Source organism: Haemaphysalis longicornis, unplaced genomic scaffold (genome assembly GCF_048455015.1).
Source record: "Haemaphysalis longicornis isolate Haplotype H1 unplaced genomic scaffold, Haemaphysalis longicornis Haplotype H1 scaffold_6, whole genome shotgun sequence".
In the NCBI taxonomy this organism is placed as follows: Eukaryota; Metazoa; Arthropoda; class Arachnida; order Ixodida; family Ixodidae; genus Haemaphysalis; species Haemaphysalis longicornis.
Window position 1 is genome coordinate 11,801,259 of NW_027526407.1, and position 19,947 is coordinate 11,821,205.

Sequence of the window (19,947 nt, forward strand, 5' to 3'; positions counted from 1 at the left end):
TCCCAATCACGAGCCTATTAGATATATCGAGCGTGGTGCCACAAGTTACCGCTTGTCGCGACTTTAAATAGCTCTGTGATAGCGGAGCTTTCAGAGAGGCTTTAGATGGGCGTATTTTACATTTCGAATGACTGATATCTCCAACCTTTTCGCGATCCCCTCCGAGTTCGATACATGCTTGTTTGAATGTAGTGTCAATGAAAAACTTCTGGCAAATTGAACCTTCAAAACAGCAAAATTCTGCCACCTTTGCTATTGACATGTGAAGACTGAGGAAATGGCAGAGCTGGTGGTCTTCACCAGCTTTACTTTGGCTTAGGTCAACCCATTTTATCAGTAGATCGGACACCGGTGCTACTGAGCACACGCCGTCTCTTTCAGCTAAAAGAACGCCTGCATGTCAGCCCTTACGTCATCACTAGGCACAGCCAATCCCTGGCGTGCACCTCTCCACCAGAACACCTGCGCTGCTACGCGCACTCCCCACTCCTTGCCACATTCCCCTCACACTTCTTGGCATAGCATTTTCATCCTCTCCACTATGCCAGCCACGCTTTGAACGATGCCAGGCACGGATAGAACTCAAGCTTAAACCGCTCTGCTGTTAAGAGTAAAAATATGCTCCAAGCTCAATTTCAATCCCGTGCCTACAGATTACTTGCAATCCTTTATGGGCAGCCTAACCATTTCGTGTAAAATGGAGCCTTACACCTTAGCTCAACGAGTGCATATGCAAATCAGGACCATAAAAATTTTAACTCTAAAGCATGTGCCGAAAAGGTAACAGTAAAGTACTTGGATGGTTGACCTTCCGGATTTTTTGTTTCTTTAAGCTTTATTCAAAACATTGGATTCTTAAGCTTGGTTCATGCGCTAGCTAATTTATCTCGACAAAATGCTTCTTTTTGTCCGCTTGCACACTGGTGTCAGGCCAGCTATTGGCTGAACTGTTCCCATGCCAGTCTCCCTGCCTTTTTAATAGCTTGATTGATTGATTGTAGGGTTTAACGCGCCGACGCAACACAGGCGATGAGGCGCGCCGTAGTGGAGGGCTCCGGATTAATTTTGACCACCTGGGGATCTTTAACGTGTGCCGAAATCTCGTACACACGGGCGTTTTTGCTTTTCGCCTCCATCAGAAAAGCGGCCGCCGCGGCCGGGAATCGAACCCGCGACCTCGTGCTCAGCAGCGCAACGCCTTAGCCACTGAGCCACCGCGGCGGGTCCTGCCTTTTTAATACCCTCATTTTTCAGTCTAACATCACCTTTTTTGTGAACAATTTTTTTCATGGAAATACCAGACTTAATCAGGAGGCCTAAATCACACTTTATGTTGGCGTGTACCTTTTTTGTGAACACTTTTTCTCATGGAAATACCAGACTTAATCAGGAGGCCTAAATCGCACTTTATGTTGGCATTGTGTAATTTGCCATATCCATTTTTTATTTGAACCACTATTATAGCAAATAGCTGAAATAGGTAATTCTGGCAGAACACGATGGCGTTTCTTCAAACTACAAACCTGTTTGTGCAGTAATGGTGGAAAGAGTTATAACGCCAGTGGTGGTGGAAGAAGAAACCATACAAGAGCGCAGAAACTTATTACTAGCACCAACACTACAAATTTGCTTTGGAAACTTCAGCTTTCATAAGGCATTGCTGCTCAGGCAACACATGCATGTACAGCCGATCTTTGCCCACAGAATTTTAGCCACTCCTTTTTACCCAACATCTCTTTAAACCTTGCTTTGGATTCACACAAAGGCCTGCACATTGCCTTAAAGCAGGGGTCTCAAACACGCACCCTGCGGGACGCATGCGGCGTGCGGACATTTTTATTGCAGCACGGCCCGCTTATGGGTGTGTTCGTTCATTAATTTTAAGCGCACAGCACTTTAGGGGCTCGTCTTGTCATTGTAGCTTGCTTGCTGGACCCAAGTAGAGCCAGACAGCGTTCCGCCGTTGCGGCTGTCGTCGTGGTGTAACCCAAAGGCTTTGAAAACCAAGAGACTTACATAGTCATAAGCATTCGAAACTCGTCAACCGCTGGCGCTTGTCATACATCTCCCCGTTGTTTAGCGCAAAGGAAACCGTAGGTACATTTTAAGGCAAAATATATGTAATTAACCAATAGTGCCACCATTCATTTAATTAAGAACGCTCGTTGGGTTGGTTTTTACGACAGTAAGCAAAAAAAAAGGGGCAGTGCAGTGCATACCTCGGCAAAGTTGGCGCGGCTCACTCAAACTCACTCACAATTTTTTTTTCGAATCACCACTCACTCAAACTCAGACTCAGTGCTGAGCAGCACATCTGCGCTCACTCAAACTCAAACTCACATTGAGAGCAAAACTCAGAACTCCCTCGGACACAAAACTCAAACTCAAAATGTAATCAAAACTCAAAATGTACTCAAACTCAAAATGTACTCAAACTCAATATGGACTCAAAACTCAAAATGTACTCAAAACTCATAATGAACTCAGAACTCAAAATGGGTTGAGAACTCAAAATGAATTCAGAACTCTAATGGCCTCAGAGATTGACAGTGAGAGAGTGAGTGTGAGTTAGAGTGTGAGTGAGTGTGTGAGAGTGTGAGTATGAGTGGGAGTGAGAATGACTGTGAGAGTGAGAGTGTGAGTGTGACTCAGAGTGAGAGTGTGAGTATGTGAGTGTGAGTGAGAGTGTGAGTGAGAGTAAGTCAGAGTGTGAGAGTGAGAGCGTGAGTGAGAGTGTGAGGGAGTGTAACTGAGAGTGAGAGTGTGTGAGAGTTGAGTGTGAGTGAGAGTGGAGTGAGAATGAGTGTGAGTGAGTGTGAGTATGAGTGAGAGTGTGAGTGAGTGAGAGTGTGAGTGTGACTGAGAGTGAGAGTGTGAGTGAGTGTGACTTGAGTGGGAGTGAGAGTGTGAGTGTGTACCTTTTGCTATATACATTTTTCTATATCCTCATAATTATAACCAGAAAGCATTTTTATATTTGTCCCACGCGATCCCCCTCGACGAGACCTTTAATTTGATACCCCACACACCCTAGCAGGGTCGTATGGAATTCATGCCAGTCAAAATAACCATGACTCTCATGACTGTAACCAGGACGCATTATTTAAATGTCCGACGTGATTCCCCTAACTGAAACCTTCAATTTGACACGCTACATGCTTTAGCAGCCTCACCTTGAATTTAACTCATTCTATGACTCATAATGACTATCTCATGATTCGAACTACGAAGCCTTTTTTTATTTGTACCACGTGATTTCCCTCGTCAAGACCGTAAATTTGATACCCTACACGCCCTAGCGGGGTCACTTCGAATTTTACCCCAATATAAGACTCGCCATGACAATCTAATGGTTATAACCAGGAAGCATTTTTGTATTTCTCCCACGTGATTCTGCTCATCAAGACCATTAATTTGATACCCATCACATCCTAGCAGAATCATTTGAAATTAAACCAATCAATGACTAACCATGACTATCTCATAATATAGCCCTACCACACTTTTGTCCCATGTGATTTCCCTTATCGGAACCTTCAATTTGATGCCCTGGACACCCAGTGGCATCATTGTGAATTTTAACCTAATTTATGACCCATTTTGATTATGTCATGATAATAATCAGGAAGCACGTGATTACCCTCATCGAGACCTTTAATTTGATACGCCACACGCCCTAGCGTCATGAACTTGAATTTTAACCGAATCTATGACTTACTATGACTACGTCATGATATATCCATAACTCATTTTCGTACCGAATGATTCCCCACATGCCCTCGCAGCGTCATTTTGAATTTTAACCCAATCTATGACTCATTATGACTGCCTGATGACTACAATCAGGAAGCATTTTTTTTATTTACCCCGTGTGATTCCGTTAATCCGTACCTTTCATTTGATACCTTACACGCCTTAGCCTCATCAGTTTCACTTTTCACCCAATCTAATGTGGTCATTATTCTGTCTTAAGGGGCGCTGCCCAGTCAATTCAGCTAATTCATTTGAAACAGTAGAAAGGACGGCCCCCGCCCCCATTTCCCCCCGGCTCTCACCTTTTCCTTTGTGACCCCTAGTATATCAAGCCGTTAACAGTAGCAGGCGAACAACCAGCACGCCAGCGCCGCCGTGTGCTTTCCCACCACCCTTTCCCACGCTCTTAGTGGATCCGTCAGGAGGAAAAGTTAAGACAACCCATTTTTATGGCGTCGCCAGACAATTATCACTCACGCGCCCAGCCGCGAAAATTAGGTATACAGCAAGTGCTTATGGCCATGAAAATTCAACAAGAAACTAAAAAAATCAGACACCCCCTCCCTCCCAACCGATCATGCAGATCGCGATTGGTGCTGTTCCCGCAGGTAACCTGAATTCCGAGCGCACAGTGATGCATGAAACTTAACAGCCAACCATAGCTGCCTGCTAGGCTACTCATATATACTCAAACTCAAAATGGACTCAAAACTCCTATGTACTCAAAACTCAATATGTAATCAAACTCAAAATGTACTCAAACTCAAAATGTACTCAGAACTCAAAATGGACTCAAACTCAAAATGTACCCAGAACTCAAAATGTACTCAAACTCAAAATGGACTCAAACTCAAAATGTACTCAGAACTCAAAATGGACTCAAACTCAAAATGTACTCAGAACTCAAAATGTACTCAGAACTCAAAATGGACTCAAACTCAAAATGTACTCAGAACTCAAAATGGACTCAAACTCAAAATGGACTCAGAACTCAAATTGTACTCAAACTCAAAATGAACTCAAACTCAAAATGTACTCAGAACTCAAAATGAACTCAAACTCAAAATGTACTCAGAACTCAAAATGTACTCAGAACTCAAAGTGTACTCAGAACTCAAAGTGTACTCAAACTCAAAATGGACTCAAACTCAAAATGTACTCAGAACTCAAGATGTACTCAGAACTCAAAATGGACTCAGAATTCACTAAGTCTCAGGCGTGCTCAAACTCAATTGGACTCAAACTCAGTCGGGATCACTCGGCTCAAACTCACCATGCTACACTAGTCTCGCGCTCACTCAAACTCAAACTCACGCGCGAGTTTGAGTCCAAATGAGTCTGAGTGAGTGGACTCATGAGTGAGTTCGCTGACCTCTGGTGCAGTGCCTGTACATGCGTGAGGATAAGCAAGCACAAAAAGAACAGAACTCTCGCTGACGTGGTTTCAGGCAGGGGACGTGCGAGCACTGACTCAAAATGTACTCAAACTCAAAATGGACTCAAACTCAAAATGTACTCAGAACTCAAAATGGACTCAGAACTCAAATTGTACTCAAACTCAAAATGAACTCAAACTCGAAATGTACTCAGAACTCAAAGTGTACTCAAACTCAAAATGGACTCAAACTCAAAATGGACTCAAACTCAAAATGTACTCAGAACTCAAAATGGACTCAGAATTCACTAAGTCTCAGGCGTACTCAAACTCAATCGGACTCAAACTCAGTCGGGATCACTCGGCTCAAACTCACTCAAGCTCAAACTCACCATGCTACACTAGTCTCGCGCTCACTCAAACTCAAACTCACGCGTGAGTTTGAGTCCAAATGAGTCTGAGTGAGTGGACTCATGAGTGAGTTCGCTGACCTCTGGTGCAGTGCCTGTACATGCGTGAGGATAAGCAAGCACAAAAAGAACAGAACTCTCGCTGACGTGGTTTCAGGCAGGGGATGTGCGAGCACTGTGAAGGCGGGAAATCTGAATTGCATTGGGCGGTTGCAGTGAGGGGATAACGGCGCTACTGCCCATTATAGCGAATCACTGCTCTGCACTTCCGATTGTGACTGCGGCCCACTCACTGACGTAAGTTTAAGACTCTGCATTAGAGTGTGTGCCAGCCATTGGCCATAAAGATTTGGCCGCGCTCTGGCCATTCTCTGCACACCGCAGGTGGACTATTTTACAGTGGGTGCTCTGTGTCCACACATGGCCACACACTAAAGTAGACCATTCTTGCTTTCTTGGTTAATTGTTTACTGGTATTAGATGAGTGACTTAACAACCAACATCAATTCCATGCGTTTTACGCACCTTCTTTCTGGCGCCTTTCAGTACGTCCACCATCACGGTCCCCAGAACAGTACACCCATTTTTTGACAACAGATGCCACTCTGGTCTTGTCGGCTGCAGCAAATTTCGGCTTCAGTGCAGCTGGAAATAATAAAAATAAGACAATTACAATTGCACAGTCTTTTCATAAAATAACCAAACCATTGTTATACAGCCTTTGCAATGCAGTGTATACACGTACACCTTTGTTTTAAATTTGAACTTTACTTGACACCTGTCAAACCTGGTGTAACCACCAGTGATGGTTTTCAAGGGCCGTCCACTTTCGACTCGCTGTTGCTTGAGTCAGCATTACCGTGAATTTCGCTTCATTTTTTATTGTAGGGTTTAACGCGCCGACGCAATGCAGGCGATGAGGCGCGCCATATTAAAGGGCTCCGGATTAATTTTGACCACCGGGGGATCTGTAACGTGCGCCACCAAATCTTGTACACATGGGTGTTTTTGCTTTATAAAGTACAGCTAATTTTCTCTGAAAGAAGCACAAATTCCATGCGTTACCCCCTGAGTTTTTCCAGACTTTTCAAAATTCTTGAGAATTCCGTTTTCCAGGTTGGTAGACACCCTGCTACAAGCATGAGATATACACCAACATCATTAACAAAATGTTTGACAGAGCAAGTTTTGTCTACACCAAACCTGATTAGATTGATATATCCGAAATGGGTTTCAATCACGCATATTAAAAAAAAACACTCTCCGGTAGAAATGACCATAAGAGCATGGAAATGTGTGTAGATAGACAACACCAATGCACTGCGGATGTTTGTTTTTCTAAACACAATCAGCGCGTTATGCATCCAAGCAATGCCTCGTTTGTAAGGCACGCTGGACCGGGTTAATGGCTATCGATTAATTTACAACATGTGCGGATCTCTATTGTTTGTCGAAATCTCCACAAATGGATGATTCTGTTGATTGCCTTCATTATAAAAATGCCACCATAGCACGTCTTTGCACTGCTTTTAAGAGGAATCCACATTAAAGCCTTGCTCATGCATTAAAAATGAAGATAATTTTGATATACAGTGTAGACCATTTATAACGAAACCGCTTATAGTGCGGGACCGGATATAACGCGGGTTTTCGTGACCACCGGTTTGCCTCCCATAGAACTCAATGCATAAGCATACCGCTTAAGACGCGGTTGGCCGAAGCACAATACCGTTTATAGTGCGGTTTTTCGGCGGGTCTGCTCATCGACCGGCGCAGCTGGGGCATCGTTTTAGGGTAGCAAAAGAAAAAAAGAAATGATGAAATCGGCCATCTGACGCAGCGCGCACCCCTTGCTCTCCTCTAACTTCGACACAGAAGCAGAAAATAGGCACCCTTTAGTTCACGCGTACGTGATAACCACAGCTGCCCTTGCTTGATGCACCTCGGAAGATCGCGACCGGCTCCCCGTCCGCGCGTGGCAAGTTGTTTCTATTAATCGTGAACCACATGGCCCGTTTTCGCAAACGAATTGTGCACGTCGGCGTTGCGCGTGCGTTTTTTTCATGCTCGCGTCTACGATTGCGCGCTCGCGGTGGCTTCTTCGCGTGGCAGTGGGAGGAGCCTGACGACTTGCACCAATGGAAAGACGCGCACCTAATGGCGGGAGATTCGAAGCGCTCCGAGCCGGCTGGCCGCGCCAGAGGTGTTTAGGCTAAAGTCCCTCGATCAGATGAAGGGACTTTAGTTTAGGCTTACCGCCGCGGTATTTTTTGGTGGGCGCTTTCACAAGCAGCATGGATGGCAGTTTACATTCCACTTTGCGGTCACATTGTCAGCTCTTTTCTTGCATGAGCATCTTCGCTTGCGCCTCGTGCGGCATTTCAGCGAGCGGTTGGATGTGGTCGCTGGAGCTGCCTGCACCGCTTCACGGCCAGTGCCGACGCCATGTTGCCGCCTCTTACCGCGCCGCACACATTACGTCAGTTGTATCCGCGCCGGCGTCGCCGCGCCTGCGGCGTGCGCTGCACGTTTTCGCGAGAAATCGCTCCATTCGGTTCACGCTTTGGAACGTCGTGCAGATAAGCCTCCGCTCTCCCCAAACAAGCGAGCCGCGCGAAGATTTCCACCACCAGTATGTTGCGCTGATAAGCAGTCGCCTTCGGCATCGTGAACGCAAGGTGGGGTAAAAAAAAATCCCGCTGGCCTTTCTTATCATGTCCTGCGGCATCTTCATAGACGCAAAAAACGCAGCCATGGTCTTTCAAAACACAAACACAACGGAAGTTAAAGCCGCACTCGCCGTTTGTAAGACCGCGCTTTTGCAATGTGTGAGACCCGGCAGCAGCGGCTGATGTTAAAAATAATACGAAATAAAGACCCTTCTTTCGTTTTTAGGCGCTGTGCGTGTGGGTGATAAAAAATTTAGGATGACTTGAGATGTACGTGGCGATTTGGTTGAATTCGCGCACGTTTTGGTTATGGTGCGGTACCGCTTATAGTGCGGATTTTCGCGGCTCCCGCGACATACGTTATAAGCGGTCTACACTGTACATTTCTCTGGGTGATGCCTGGCTGCATCTTGTTGCTGAAGTTAAAGAGTGGGTTAGTTATCAAAAGTCTGGCCTAACAGTGGATAGGGTCCTACTGGTTTGTGATGCCTAGCAGTGGGCACACAGGAGGACAAGTGCTCTACCATGGTGAAACGATTTATTTACGAAACGCCTAAATAGGGGCTGACAAGTTTCATAAATACCTCTCCTCTTTAGACAAAGTCCAATTTCAGCGTGATATGAAACTAAGTTGGAGTTTGAGGTCCTTGAATTTGTTTCACACCTCAGCCGGTATGAAACCACATGGTCAAGTTTTGGCTGCTATCACACTGATATAGAGTTGTCAGTTGAAATTTTTTTGTAAGCAGCATGTCTACCTGCAAAATATATAAATATGCACCCAACTGAGAGATTAGGGGCAATTGATGCGATGAAGGCCGACTACAGCTAAGAACACTACATGAAAACTCGACTGGTTACCTCTCATACTCTTGCCCATACCTTGGATTAACGAACGTCTATCAATATAAAATATGAGACATGCCATTCCAGCCGAGTAGTATTACAAACGCAAGGAATGAAACATACGCCAAAGCACAGGAAATGGTTACAAAGGTGGTTAGAAAGTACCATAAATCTGGGTAACGCGTATAATGTAATCACCGTTCATCAGAGCTGCAGTGTAGACCATTTACAACGTAGCCACTTATAGTGCGGGACCGAATATAATGTGGGGTTTTGTGACCACTGGTTTGCCTCCCATAGAACTCAATGCATACGCATACCGCTTAAAATGCAGTTGCCTGAAACACAATACTGTTTATAGTGCAGTTATTTGGCAGGCCCACTGATTGACCCGAGCAGCTAGCTGGGGCACCGTTTTAGGGTCGCGAGAAAGAAAAAAAAAGGGGGGGGGGGGGGGACCGAATCAGCCATCCGAATCAGCATGTGTGCTCCCTGCTCTCCTGTAACTTTGACATAAAAAAAAAGGCGCCCTTTCATTCCCGTGTTCCATTTGCACTCACGTGATAAACAGAACTGACCTTGCGTGCGCACCTCAAAAGATAGCGAGCTGCCCTTCTTCCACCCCCCCCCCCTGCACAGTAAGTTGTTTATACTAAAACGTTGTGCAGCTAAACAGCAACCCATTCACTTTTCCAACATTTGGAGATAGGGATCCATGCCGCCGAAGGTTGCCAATGATATCAGCAATCAGGAACCGCCTTTAGCATCGCAAACGCAAGGTGGGGTGAAAAAAAATCCTGCTTTTATTGTTAACCCGCTGTCCTGCAGCATCCCTTTATTGATGCTAAAAAAACCCAGGCCTGCTCCTTCAAAACACAAACACAAAGGAAGTTAAAGCCATACTGGCGGTTTGTAAGACCATGCAGCAGTGGCTGACAGGGGGAAAAAAAAGATGAAATGAGGACCGCGCCTCTGCTTTTAAGAGGCTTTTATGTGGGTGGTGATAAACAGAGAATGACTGAAAGGTAGATTGCGATGTAGTTGGATTCGCACGTTTTACTTATAGTGTGGATTTTCATGGCTCCCGTGACATATGTATAAGCGGTCTGCTTTGTATCAAGAGGGCTAACTGACCCACAAAAAAACCGACAATGCAACGACAGGATGCAGGCACACAAACCGAGCAAAATACTGAATACCGCTTGAATACATATTACCAGTGAAAAACGAGACACTGACAAAGAAAAACACACACACGACAATCGCTAGATTCGGTGCACCTTTCTTCGTTCATGTCTTGTTTTTGCTGGTACAGTAGCCGACCGATTTTTCGGACCTGGAGGGGAACAAATAGTCCGAATAAAAGAGCAGTCCAAAAAATCCGGGAGTCGCAAAAACAAACATTATTTCATTTAAAAAGGACTGAAGAAGACGCGAATGGTTCAGAACAAACCCAATGATGATGTCGCTTATAAGTCAGTGTCACACTGCCTAAAAAAAGTGGAATCGAAAAAAAACTCCCACCTCCCCTCGCGGGAACCCCTGTGTAGATGCGACGCATAGGGGGTTTACATTGCAGCGTTGGACAGCGGAGGAACGGCGCTGGAACGATGGAGCGGAGCGGCGCAGGCACCGCGTTTTATAGCGCCGGCGCATAACGGTGAGGGGACACGCCGGCGCCAGTGCGTCTGCCACGGCTATGACGCAACACAATCCCTTTAATCCAATCCAATCCAAATCCAATCCAAGCCAAGCCAATCGAATCCAATCCAATGCCCCTCGCGAGAGAGTGTTCGCTATCGGAGAGGAGAGGGGGTGAGTGGCGAAGAGCGCAGCTGGCGCGGCGAGAAGAATGGGGGAGGGGCGGACGCCGACAACGACAACGCCGGATGCAGGGACAAGGCGGGTGAATGAGATGCGTTGCATCTAAAAACAACTGGCCACATATGACTCGTTTCTGGTTTTCGTAATTGCTTCCGCTGCAGACTGCAAGCAAAATTATTGCTTCCATAATCAAAGTTTGTTACCCCGTTGGGAGGGGGGCACAGCGGTCGCCAAGGAGTGCGAACGTGCTTACATCGGCTCCGTAATTAATGCCCAATTAAGTAGTGCCAATAGTCTCAACCACGAAGATATAGCTACCAGTGTTTTCGCAAAGTTGAGAACCATCGACCGACACCGGATTTCAACAAAAAAATGCATTTGTCACTGAATTATCGAAAGTGAAATTTTCGACGTCTGCATGGCGAAGCTAAGCCTAACGCACTAGCGCTTCACTAAGCTTAGCAGTCAGCGTTCTCGCCGAGCATGATGGAGGAAGACATGGCGGCGACGTGATCCGAAGACGGGCCATCGAACCGGATGTGCATGCAAGTCGAAGGGGAGGATATATCGCCAGAAGACTTCAAGAGCTCGGCCGGATGGCTATACATCGGCGGCCACGACAGGAAGAAGAAACAGCAGCAGGACCCGGAGGAGCAAGATGCCCAAGGTGAGCCGACCGACAACACCGATAAAACCGAGCGTACTAACAAGGCTTCGAGAGGCACGAGTGCAAGAAAGGAGGCCATTCGGGCTGCTTGCATGCCGAATATGACAGCGGAAGACATTAAGATTGTACTTAGGCCCCGCGGTGGGCTAGACATCGCGAGAAGAGGAGCTGCATGCGTCGCGGCAGCCGTCATGGCGGCCGCAGGCATAGAGAGGGAAGAGCGAGCCGAAGACATGGCGTGCCCCAACTACCAGCAAAAGCTCATGGTGTTCAGCACTCCGAGCAGAGAACACGCAGAAAAATGCATCCGAATCCGCGAGATCGAACTGCAGAAAACAAGTACATACCTGCCAACTTGGGGACTTCGAAAATTGGGTAGGTTCACAGCGGGGGGAGGGGGGGGGGGTCATTTTTTTTAATGCAGCACATGCGATTTCTAGTCTACAAACAAGATTCATATTTCGTTTTTAACTAGTAACAAAGCGAACGCAACGCGTTGAGCTCGAGGTTGCCAATTTTTCGGCCAGTAGCCTCCCCTCGAAGTTCTTGCATGCACAACAGCTTACTTTCAACCCGCCCGCATTTCTCTACGTAGTAGGTTGCCACGACAGGGTAAAGCTGTAATGAGGTGCCGTTGCTACCGTCAACTGCAAGCGCGAAAACACGACGCTTCAGGCTTTCCACCATCGCACCTTTCCTTGCGCCTCTGTAGCCATTTCACCGACAATGGCAGTTGTGGTTCAGCCGCACCCGTAGCGCTTCGCACTTGGGAAACATCTTGCGCAGAAGTGGCCCAACGTGATCACTCATTCTGAGCGGAAAATTGTGCTCGATAAGAAATCCAGTGAAAAAGCACTCTGCGCGCACAACACTGTCTTCATTGCTGTTGCCAAATAAGTTGCTCACAGTCCTCTGCTTCTCAGCAGCACGACTAAAGCTTTGGTGCTTAGTAGTCGCCAAAGGCAATTTTAAGTTTCCTTTACCGCCATGCGCCACGCTCACGTCGCATGTCCAAGTTGTGCAAAATCCGAACTGTTTGCCTTTCCTGGACGGCACGATACACGGGAATTCTGAAGTATAACACTTCAAGAAACATTGTAAATACTTCTTGGGTTTTGACGAGACCATGATGTCAAGAGAGCTGTGAAAAGCAGAATGTTGCTGCGTGCACCCAGCCGGAAGGTCACCCCACCGGAAATAAGGCCTGCACGCCAAAATTTAAAATTCCTTTCGTGGTGAGAAGACGAAGACGGGAACGACGAAACGCTGAGAGACAGCGCGCGCCATCGCCGGACTCGTTCCCTCAGCTGCAGCTGGGCGACGTGACGTCACGTGGGGTGAGCGGATCGTGCCACGCGTCGCGCAGTGCCTCGCAATGTGCATCGCGGTGTCGCCCCACGTGCCGGAGTGGGTCATGAAGAACAACTTCACAAACCAGACACCTGCACGGCAGCGAGCAGCAGCAACCGACAAGGGAAGACGTGAGCTGGACTGATGCCGCCAGCGGGAACGGGCACAAGAGAAGCACCCAATGCTGCAAACAGCTGAGAGCGGCCATCCAGATGATAGCAAGGAAGCTCGAAGAAATGGAGAAGAAACTCCGGAGCATGCAAGCGCTAATACAACAACAGCAGCAACAACAGACACCACCAAGGACAAGAGGTGCAAGAAACAAAGCGGACCAGACGAGCGCGCCACAAACGCAACAGCTGCAGCAGCAAAAGCAACCAGCCCAGCAGAAGCAGGTACAACCTGGACAACAGCAGCAACAGCAGCAAGAGGAGCTGCCAAAGAACGACACGGCGATGGAAATCGCGAAAGATGAAGACAAAGACTAAGAGACGCCAAAGAAACAAGCGAGACCGTCGACCAAGAAAAATTACGACGCCCAAATCAAAAAACCGGCGACCATGGTGGGCAACTTAACGGCCACGGTGGGCAACCTAACGACCACGGTCAAAAACCTAGCGACGGCAACGGAACAGCACTTCACAAGGCTGGAAGAGGTGCTCTCCACCCTGACGGCATCCCACAGGAACCTGTGCGAGCACTTCGAGATCGTCGAACAGATGCAGAAGATAATGATACGCAACCCGATATTTGCGGCACAGTTCGCCAATCATCCCTACGTCCAAGAACAGGTGCAGCAACCCTCGATACAATAACAACAATGCCAAGACAACGCACAGTAAAGCCGGAAACCGGACCATTTACGATGTGGCAATGGCACTGTCAAAGCTTCGGAAACAAGGCGGCGGCACCGCAGCAACACATTCGGAGCTCGCCTAAGAAGCCAGACATCATTATGCTGCAGGAGACAGTGGTGCAGGACCCGAAACTAACGGGGTACAGAGCCCACACTGACACGACCGGTCGACGAGGGGTCTGCACCTTCGTACGAAAAGGCCTGACCGCAATAGAAAGAAAACCGAGTAAAAAAAAACAAGTGCGAACTCGTCTGCATCGAAATCGCCCCAGGAAAAGGTTTTAAGCGGGGACTCTACACAACGAATATCTACAGCAACCCAAAGGACTACTGCCAAAAGTTCAAGATCATTCTGAGAGCGACGAACAATCTGGTCACAGGAGCCACACCGATGGTGGCGGCAGGCGACTTCAATGCACCACACCGGGCGTGGGGCTACAGCAGAGACACAGCCAAGGGCAGAGACCTAATGCACGAGGCAACGGAGCAAGGGTACACCCTAATCACGGACCACAAACAGCCTAAGAGCCCCGACATCGACTCAGCGGGACTCCACACCTGACCTGACTTTCGTCAAAAATGGAGGGAAAGTCACGTGGCGCAACACCGGACAAGACCTGGGGAGCGACCACTACATACTGGAGATCGAGCTGAAAAGCAAATGGAAACGCACAATCGAACACAAATGGACCGACTGAGACGCCTCCCGTCTGCAGAGAAGAAACGGCTCGGGACAGACGGACATCGAAGACAGGGTGTCTAGCAAATTGCCCAATTCAATTTCCCTGACTTTTCCAGGTTTTCCATGACCATTTTAGTTGAAATTCCCTGACCAATACAACACGCGCCATTTTGTGAAAACGGTCCGTGAAGCATATAAAAAGCGTAGAGAAAACACATTCTATCATACGGAAAAACACATTTGTTGCAAGTGCCCTAATTCTCAAAATCCACTGATTAATTTCAGTTTGTTGTTTGAGGTTTGCTTGCCTTCAGTTACGGCTTCAGATAGTTTATTTCATCTTGCGGGATAGAAGCTTCAAGTTGTGCTTCAGCAAGCACCTTTTGCTTTTTTTCTTGATTGCCCTGGCTTGACATGCGACGTGAACCGCATGGTGCGTTGTGCGTGCGATTTTTTGACGCCCGCGTCGACAATTCGCGCGCGCGGCAGCTTCTGCCTCGCTCAGAAAATGACGCGCGTCGCGCACGGCAGTGGGAGGAGCCTGACGACTTGCGCCAATGGGGAGCCGCGCGCCTCATGGCGGCAGTTTCGAAGCTCTCGAGGCAGCCGGCTGGCTCCGCCAGAGATGTTAAGGCTTACCACGCCGGCAGGTATTGCATGGGCCCTTTCAGTAGCGGCGCGGATGATGTTTTATTGTACCGTTTTCTCCCACATTATAAGCTTTTTTACCTCACAAGCAACTTCGTGCGTGCCTTGTGCGGCATTATAGAGAGCGCTTAGAAGCGGTCGCTCGAACTCCCGTCACCACTTCGCGGTCGAAGCCGCCGCCATGTTGCCGCCGCCGGCAGCACCCCGCGCAGCGTGCGGGCAGTTCCGCGCATATAAGCTATATATATAGCTATATATATAAGCTATATATATAGCTATATATATAAGCTATATATATAGCTATATATAAAGGAACTCTAGTTCCGCGGCAGCGTCAGCGCGCCTGTGACGTGCGCGGCGCGTTTTCGCGAGCAGAAAACACCCCATGCAGTTCACTGGGTTCGCGCTAAACCATGTTCCTTTTTGATTATGTAATTCTGGTTTCTGATGTCATAAGGAAGTTCTTTCAAGATTAGCTCCCAAAAAGCACTGCCTTCTAAAATTCGCTAAAAAAAAGCCCGTTTTGCGCGCGATTTGGGCACCACCTAGACGTCCCTCTGCCGCAAATGCACCCAGCAATCTAAGCCAGCTGCGTGAACCGCACGGCGAGTTTCTGCACGCGATTCGTGCGCGGTATTTTCACGGCCGCGTCGACGATTTCGTGCCTGCGGTGGCTCCTTTCCTGCACAAGCAAGTGCGTTTGTGCCTTGAGTAGCATTTTAAAGAGCGGTTAGAAGCGGCCGTTGGAGCTACCGCACGACTCCGCGGCCGGTGCTGCCGCCATGTTGCCAACGCCTACCGCGCGGCACGCACCGTGCGGGTGGTTTGCGCGGCGGCATCAGCGCGCCTCGGGCGTACGCGCCGCGTTTTCCCTTGCAGAAAAACCAAAAAGCGTTTCATGCGGTTCACGCTTTCATCGCGAGCGAACGTGTTGTGTTCGGTAACTTCTTGGGGGCCTCCAACACTGGTTTCCCCTATTGTAAAACTGTGTGGGCTGGCCCCAAAGTGGTTTTCCCTGACTGGTACTACTTGATTCAGAAATTCCCTGACAATTTCCTGACTTTTCTCGGTGACTCAAAATTCCCTGACTTTTCCCGGTTTTCCCAGTCGCTAGACACCCTGGAAGACATCGATGCTTGGACGACCGAGCTAAGGAAAGGGATACGAGAGGCGACCAAAAAGATAGAGGCGAACAAGAGCGTCGCGTGCGTGGACAGTCGCTTGGCGCACCTAATCGAGGCGAGGAAGTCAATCAAGGAGCGCTGGAAAAAGCAGCAGTGGAACCGCAAACAACGCAAGAAGGTAACCGAGCTGAACCGGTCCATCGAGAAGCACAGCGCACTGCTATGCAGGCAGCAATGCGACGAGGTATGCAACCGCATCGACAGCAGCCTGCACCAGAGCAAGGCCTGGTCCCTAATCAGGCACCTACTAGACGAAACAAAAACGAAGTCGTATCAGGAGAACCGCATGGCCCAAGTCATGCACGAAGCTGAAAAGTCCCTAGGCAAGGAAGAGCTGATCAAGAAGCTCAAAACCAAGTACATGTCGCAAACGGAGACCGAGAAACGCCCGGGGTACGCAGGAGCCCCAAATGAAAAACTGGACCGAGAGATCACGACGCCGGAAGTAACGCAAGCTATACGAGAGCTGAACAGCAGATCGGCAGCGGGTCTAGAGAGGATCTCTAACAAGGCCCTGAGGAATCTTGACGACTCATCGACAGAAGCACTGACGAAATACTACAACAAGTGCTGGCAGAGCGGCAAACTACCGATGCAGTGGAAAACGGAAAGAACGGTGCTCATCCTGAAACTGGGCAAAGCACCGAGCATCGAAAACCTGTGACCCACCTCACTAACATCGTGCGTGGGTAAAGTCTTCGAGCACGTGCTGGCGAACATGTGGCAGGAATATCTAGAAGAAGAGGGGCTGTACCCGGACTCGATGATCAGATTCCGAAGAGGCTTAAACGCCCAAGATGCCATGCTGCAGCTAAAACAAGAAATCATCAAAAACGAAACCAGAGATACTGGGACTGGACATACAAAGCTCCTTTGACCGAGTAAAACACTCGGCCATACTGGCGCAAGTTTCGAGACTCAATATGGGAGAGCGAAGCTACAAGTACATAGAAGACTTCCTGACGGGCCGCAAGATCGAGCTCCGCGCGGGAGAAATTGAAATACCAGAACAGGACGCGAGCGGCGTGGGAACCCCCCAGGGGTCGGTAATCTCGCTGCTACTCTTCAACATCGTAATGATCCGCGTGGCCAAAGCAGTGGCGGAAGTCAAGGGCGTCCGACATATTGTCTATGCAGACGACCTTACCCTATGGACGGCCGGCAGTACAGACGTGGGCATCGAAAGAAGAATTCAGAAGGCGATCATGGCCATCGAGAACAGCCTGGAAGGGACGGGCTTAGAGTGCTCACCGACCAAGTCAGAGCTCCTGACGTACTCCCCTCGCAAGCCGGGCAAGCAACCACCGCCCTCGAGAAAATGCGACCGCCTAGAAATCATCACAAAGACGGGCCAGTGAATCCCCGAAGTGCAGGAGATCAGGGTGCTGGGCATGCTCATCAATGGCAAAGGCAACAAGGAGAACCTCATGAGAAAGCTGGCAACGAAGACAGCAAGCACGATGCGACTGCTACAGCGAGTGTCCACCAAGAAGACGGGCATGCGTGAGGAGGCGTTGTCAAGACTGGTGCAGTCCTTCGCAATCAGCCACGTCGCCTACACGGTCGCGTGCCACAAGTGGACACAGACTGAAAAGGCCAAAATCGACATCTTGATACGGAGGATGCACAAGCGAGCGCTGGGCTTGAGCGAGTCAACGAGAACAAGAAGACTCCTGCAACTAGGCACCCACAACACGGTAGATGAGCTCATCGAGGCGCAACTGAAGGTGCAGCGAGAGCAGCTATCAACCAAGACAGGCAGAACCATTCTCGAGACACTGGGTCAAGGACACCGAACGACAGGATTGATTGTTGATTGATTGTAGGGTTTAACGCGCCGACGCAACGCAGGCGATGAGGCGCGCCGTAGTGGAGGGCTCCGGATTAATTTCGACCACCTGGGGATCTTTAACGTGCGCTGAAATCTTGTACACACGGGCGTTTTTGCTTTTCGCCTCCATCAGAAAAGCGGCCGCCGCAGCCACCGAACGACAGGAAGACAGACACCTGCAAGAACTCGACGCAGAAACGCGCACAAACATACGCGTGAGCCCCATACCGAAGAATGTACACCCAAAATACAACCGAGAAAGGAGAAGGGCGAGAGCCAAGTACATCGTCGAGCAACGCGGTGACGACCTGAGAATGAAATACGTCAACGCGGCTGACCACGGCAAAGGCAGATACGTCGCGGTTACGATCAACGCAAGAACAGGAAGAATAGCCACGGCACCGTGCACAAGGTGCAAGAACGCCACGGAGGCCGAGCAAATCGCCATAGCCCTGGCAATGACCCAAGCCGACTGTGACACAATATTGAGCGACTCCCAAGAAGCCGTCCGAAACCTGGCGAACGGACGCGTGAGCAGCAAAGCAATCAAGATGAAGAAGTTGGGTGCGCGATAAGACCGGAGAGTGGTAGTCAGGTGGATTCCGGCGCACGCGGGCAAATGCTCGTCACACACACCGAACCACAACGAGACGGCTCACAGGGAGGCACGCGCACTAACACACCGCGTCCCCAGAGTGGAAAGCCGCCCCGAGTGAGAATGGTGGACAGAGACCAAAGATAGCGCCCGAGGTTACGGTGAAGCACTAAAAAACGCACGACTGTCCAGAAGAGAATACCCCCCCCCGCCCCATCGGGCGCTAAGCTGCGAAGAGGTGACGATTCTCAGACAACTACAGGCGGCGTCGGTCACGTCACCAGCGGCACTGCACCGCATGTACCCAGAGGAGTAGACAAGCAGCCTATGCGAGGTATGCAAAAAGGGGCCGGCCAACCAGTAGCACATCATGTGGGACTGCCCCACTGACCCAGAAGGCGCCAGCTTCGATGAGTAACTGGCAAAACTACAGGAAGCCATCGAATCGAGAGACAAGACGAAGCAAGAGTGGGCCATCCAGCAGGTCTTCACTGCACTCGAAAAGCACGGACTCCGTAAAGGGGCCTGCGCCTATTAGGCTAGCGAAGAAGATGTGACGACCGGCCGCGTCCGGACAGGGGTCATAACAAACCCCCGCCCACTGCAGGATCGATGTAAATAAAGTCCTTTCCAGTCCAGTCCAGTACCCCGTCGGGAGTCAAGCCCACCCCCATTCAATCCGAGCTAGCCAGGTGGCTTTGGATTCCAAATGAAGTCGTCCTGGAGTCGCACCGTGGCTCTGTCATGGAAAATTTGTCTGAACAATTAAACTTTTAGCTTTATTTCATTCAAAACTTGTGTTGCTAAAATAGATTACTCCTATAGGACAAGGTCCCTCAGGAAAGTCCGAAATATCCAGCAAGTCTGAATTTTTGGAGTCCGAAAAACGTTCAGCTACTGTAGCCCTACTCTGAGCCTCAACCCGAATACCACAATGAAAAACGAACAAGGTACCCACCCAGAATAAGGGCCAGGATATTCGCCTGTTTTCTGAAGGCCTCCTTTGTTCCTTTTGAGCCCTGCCAGCTGCACTGCTTAGCCACTTCGTTGGTGATGAGGGTGGCCAGGATGGTCCTCACGGCAGCCTTTTCATCCGCACCACCCAACTGGCGCAGATACTCGGCCTGGGAAAGTAACACAAAAGGTTTAAAAATGTCATACATTTGAAAGTACATACTTACGACTAGGGGTGTGCAAATAGTCAAAATTTCTAATACGAATCGAATACTGTTCTTTGTCAGATCGTATTCGGTTCAA

At 49.0% G+C, this 19,947-nt stretch overlaps 1 protein-coding gene across 1 annotated transcript in view; it reads right to left on the minus strand.

The window, feature by feature from the left end:
- LOC144142236 (uncharacterized) overlaps positions 1-19,947 on the minus strand; it is a 48,420-nt gene that overhangs the window by 758 nt on the left and 27,715 nt on the right. Inside the window, exons 4-5 of the mRNA XM_077673599.1 lie at positions 19,649-19,814; positions 6,064-6,183 (exon numbers count right to left, since the gene is read on the minus strand). Of these exons, the coding sequence (XP_077529725.1) occupies positions 6,064-6,183; positions 19,649-19,814 (286 nt within the window). The remainder of the gene's footprint in view (positions 1-6,063; positions 6,184-19,648; positions 19,815-19,947) is intronic.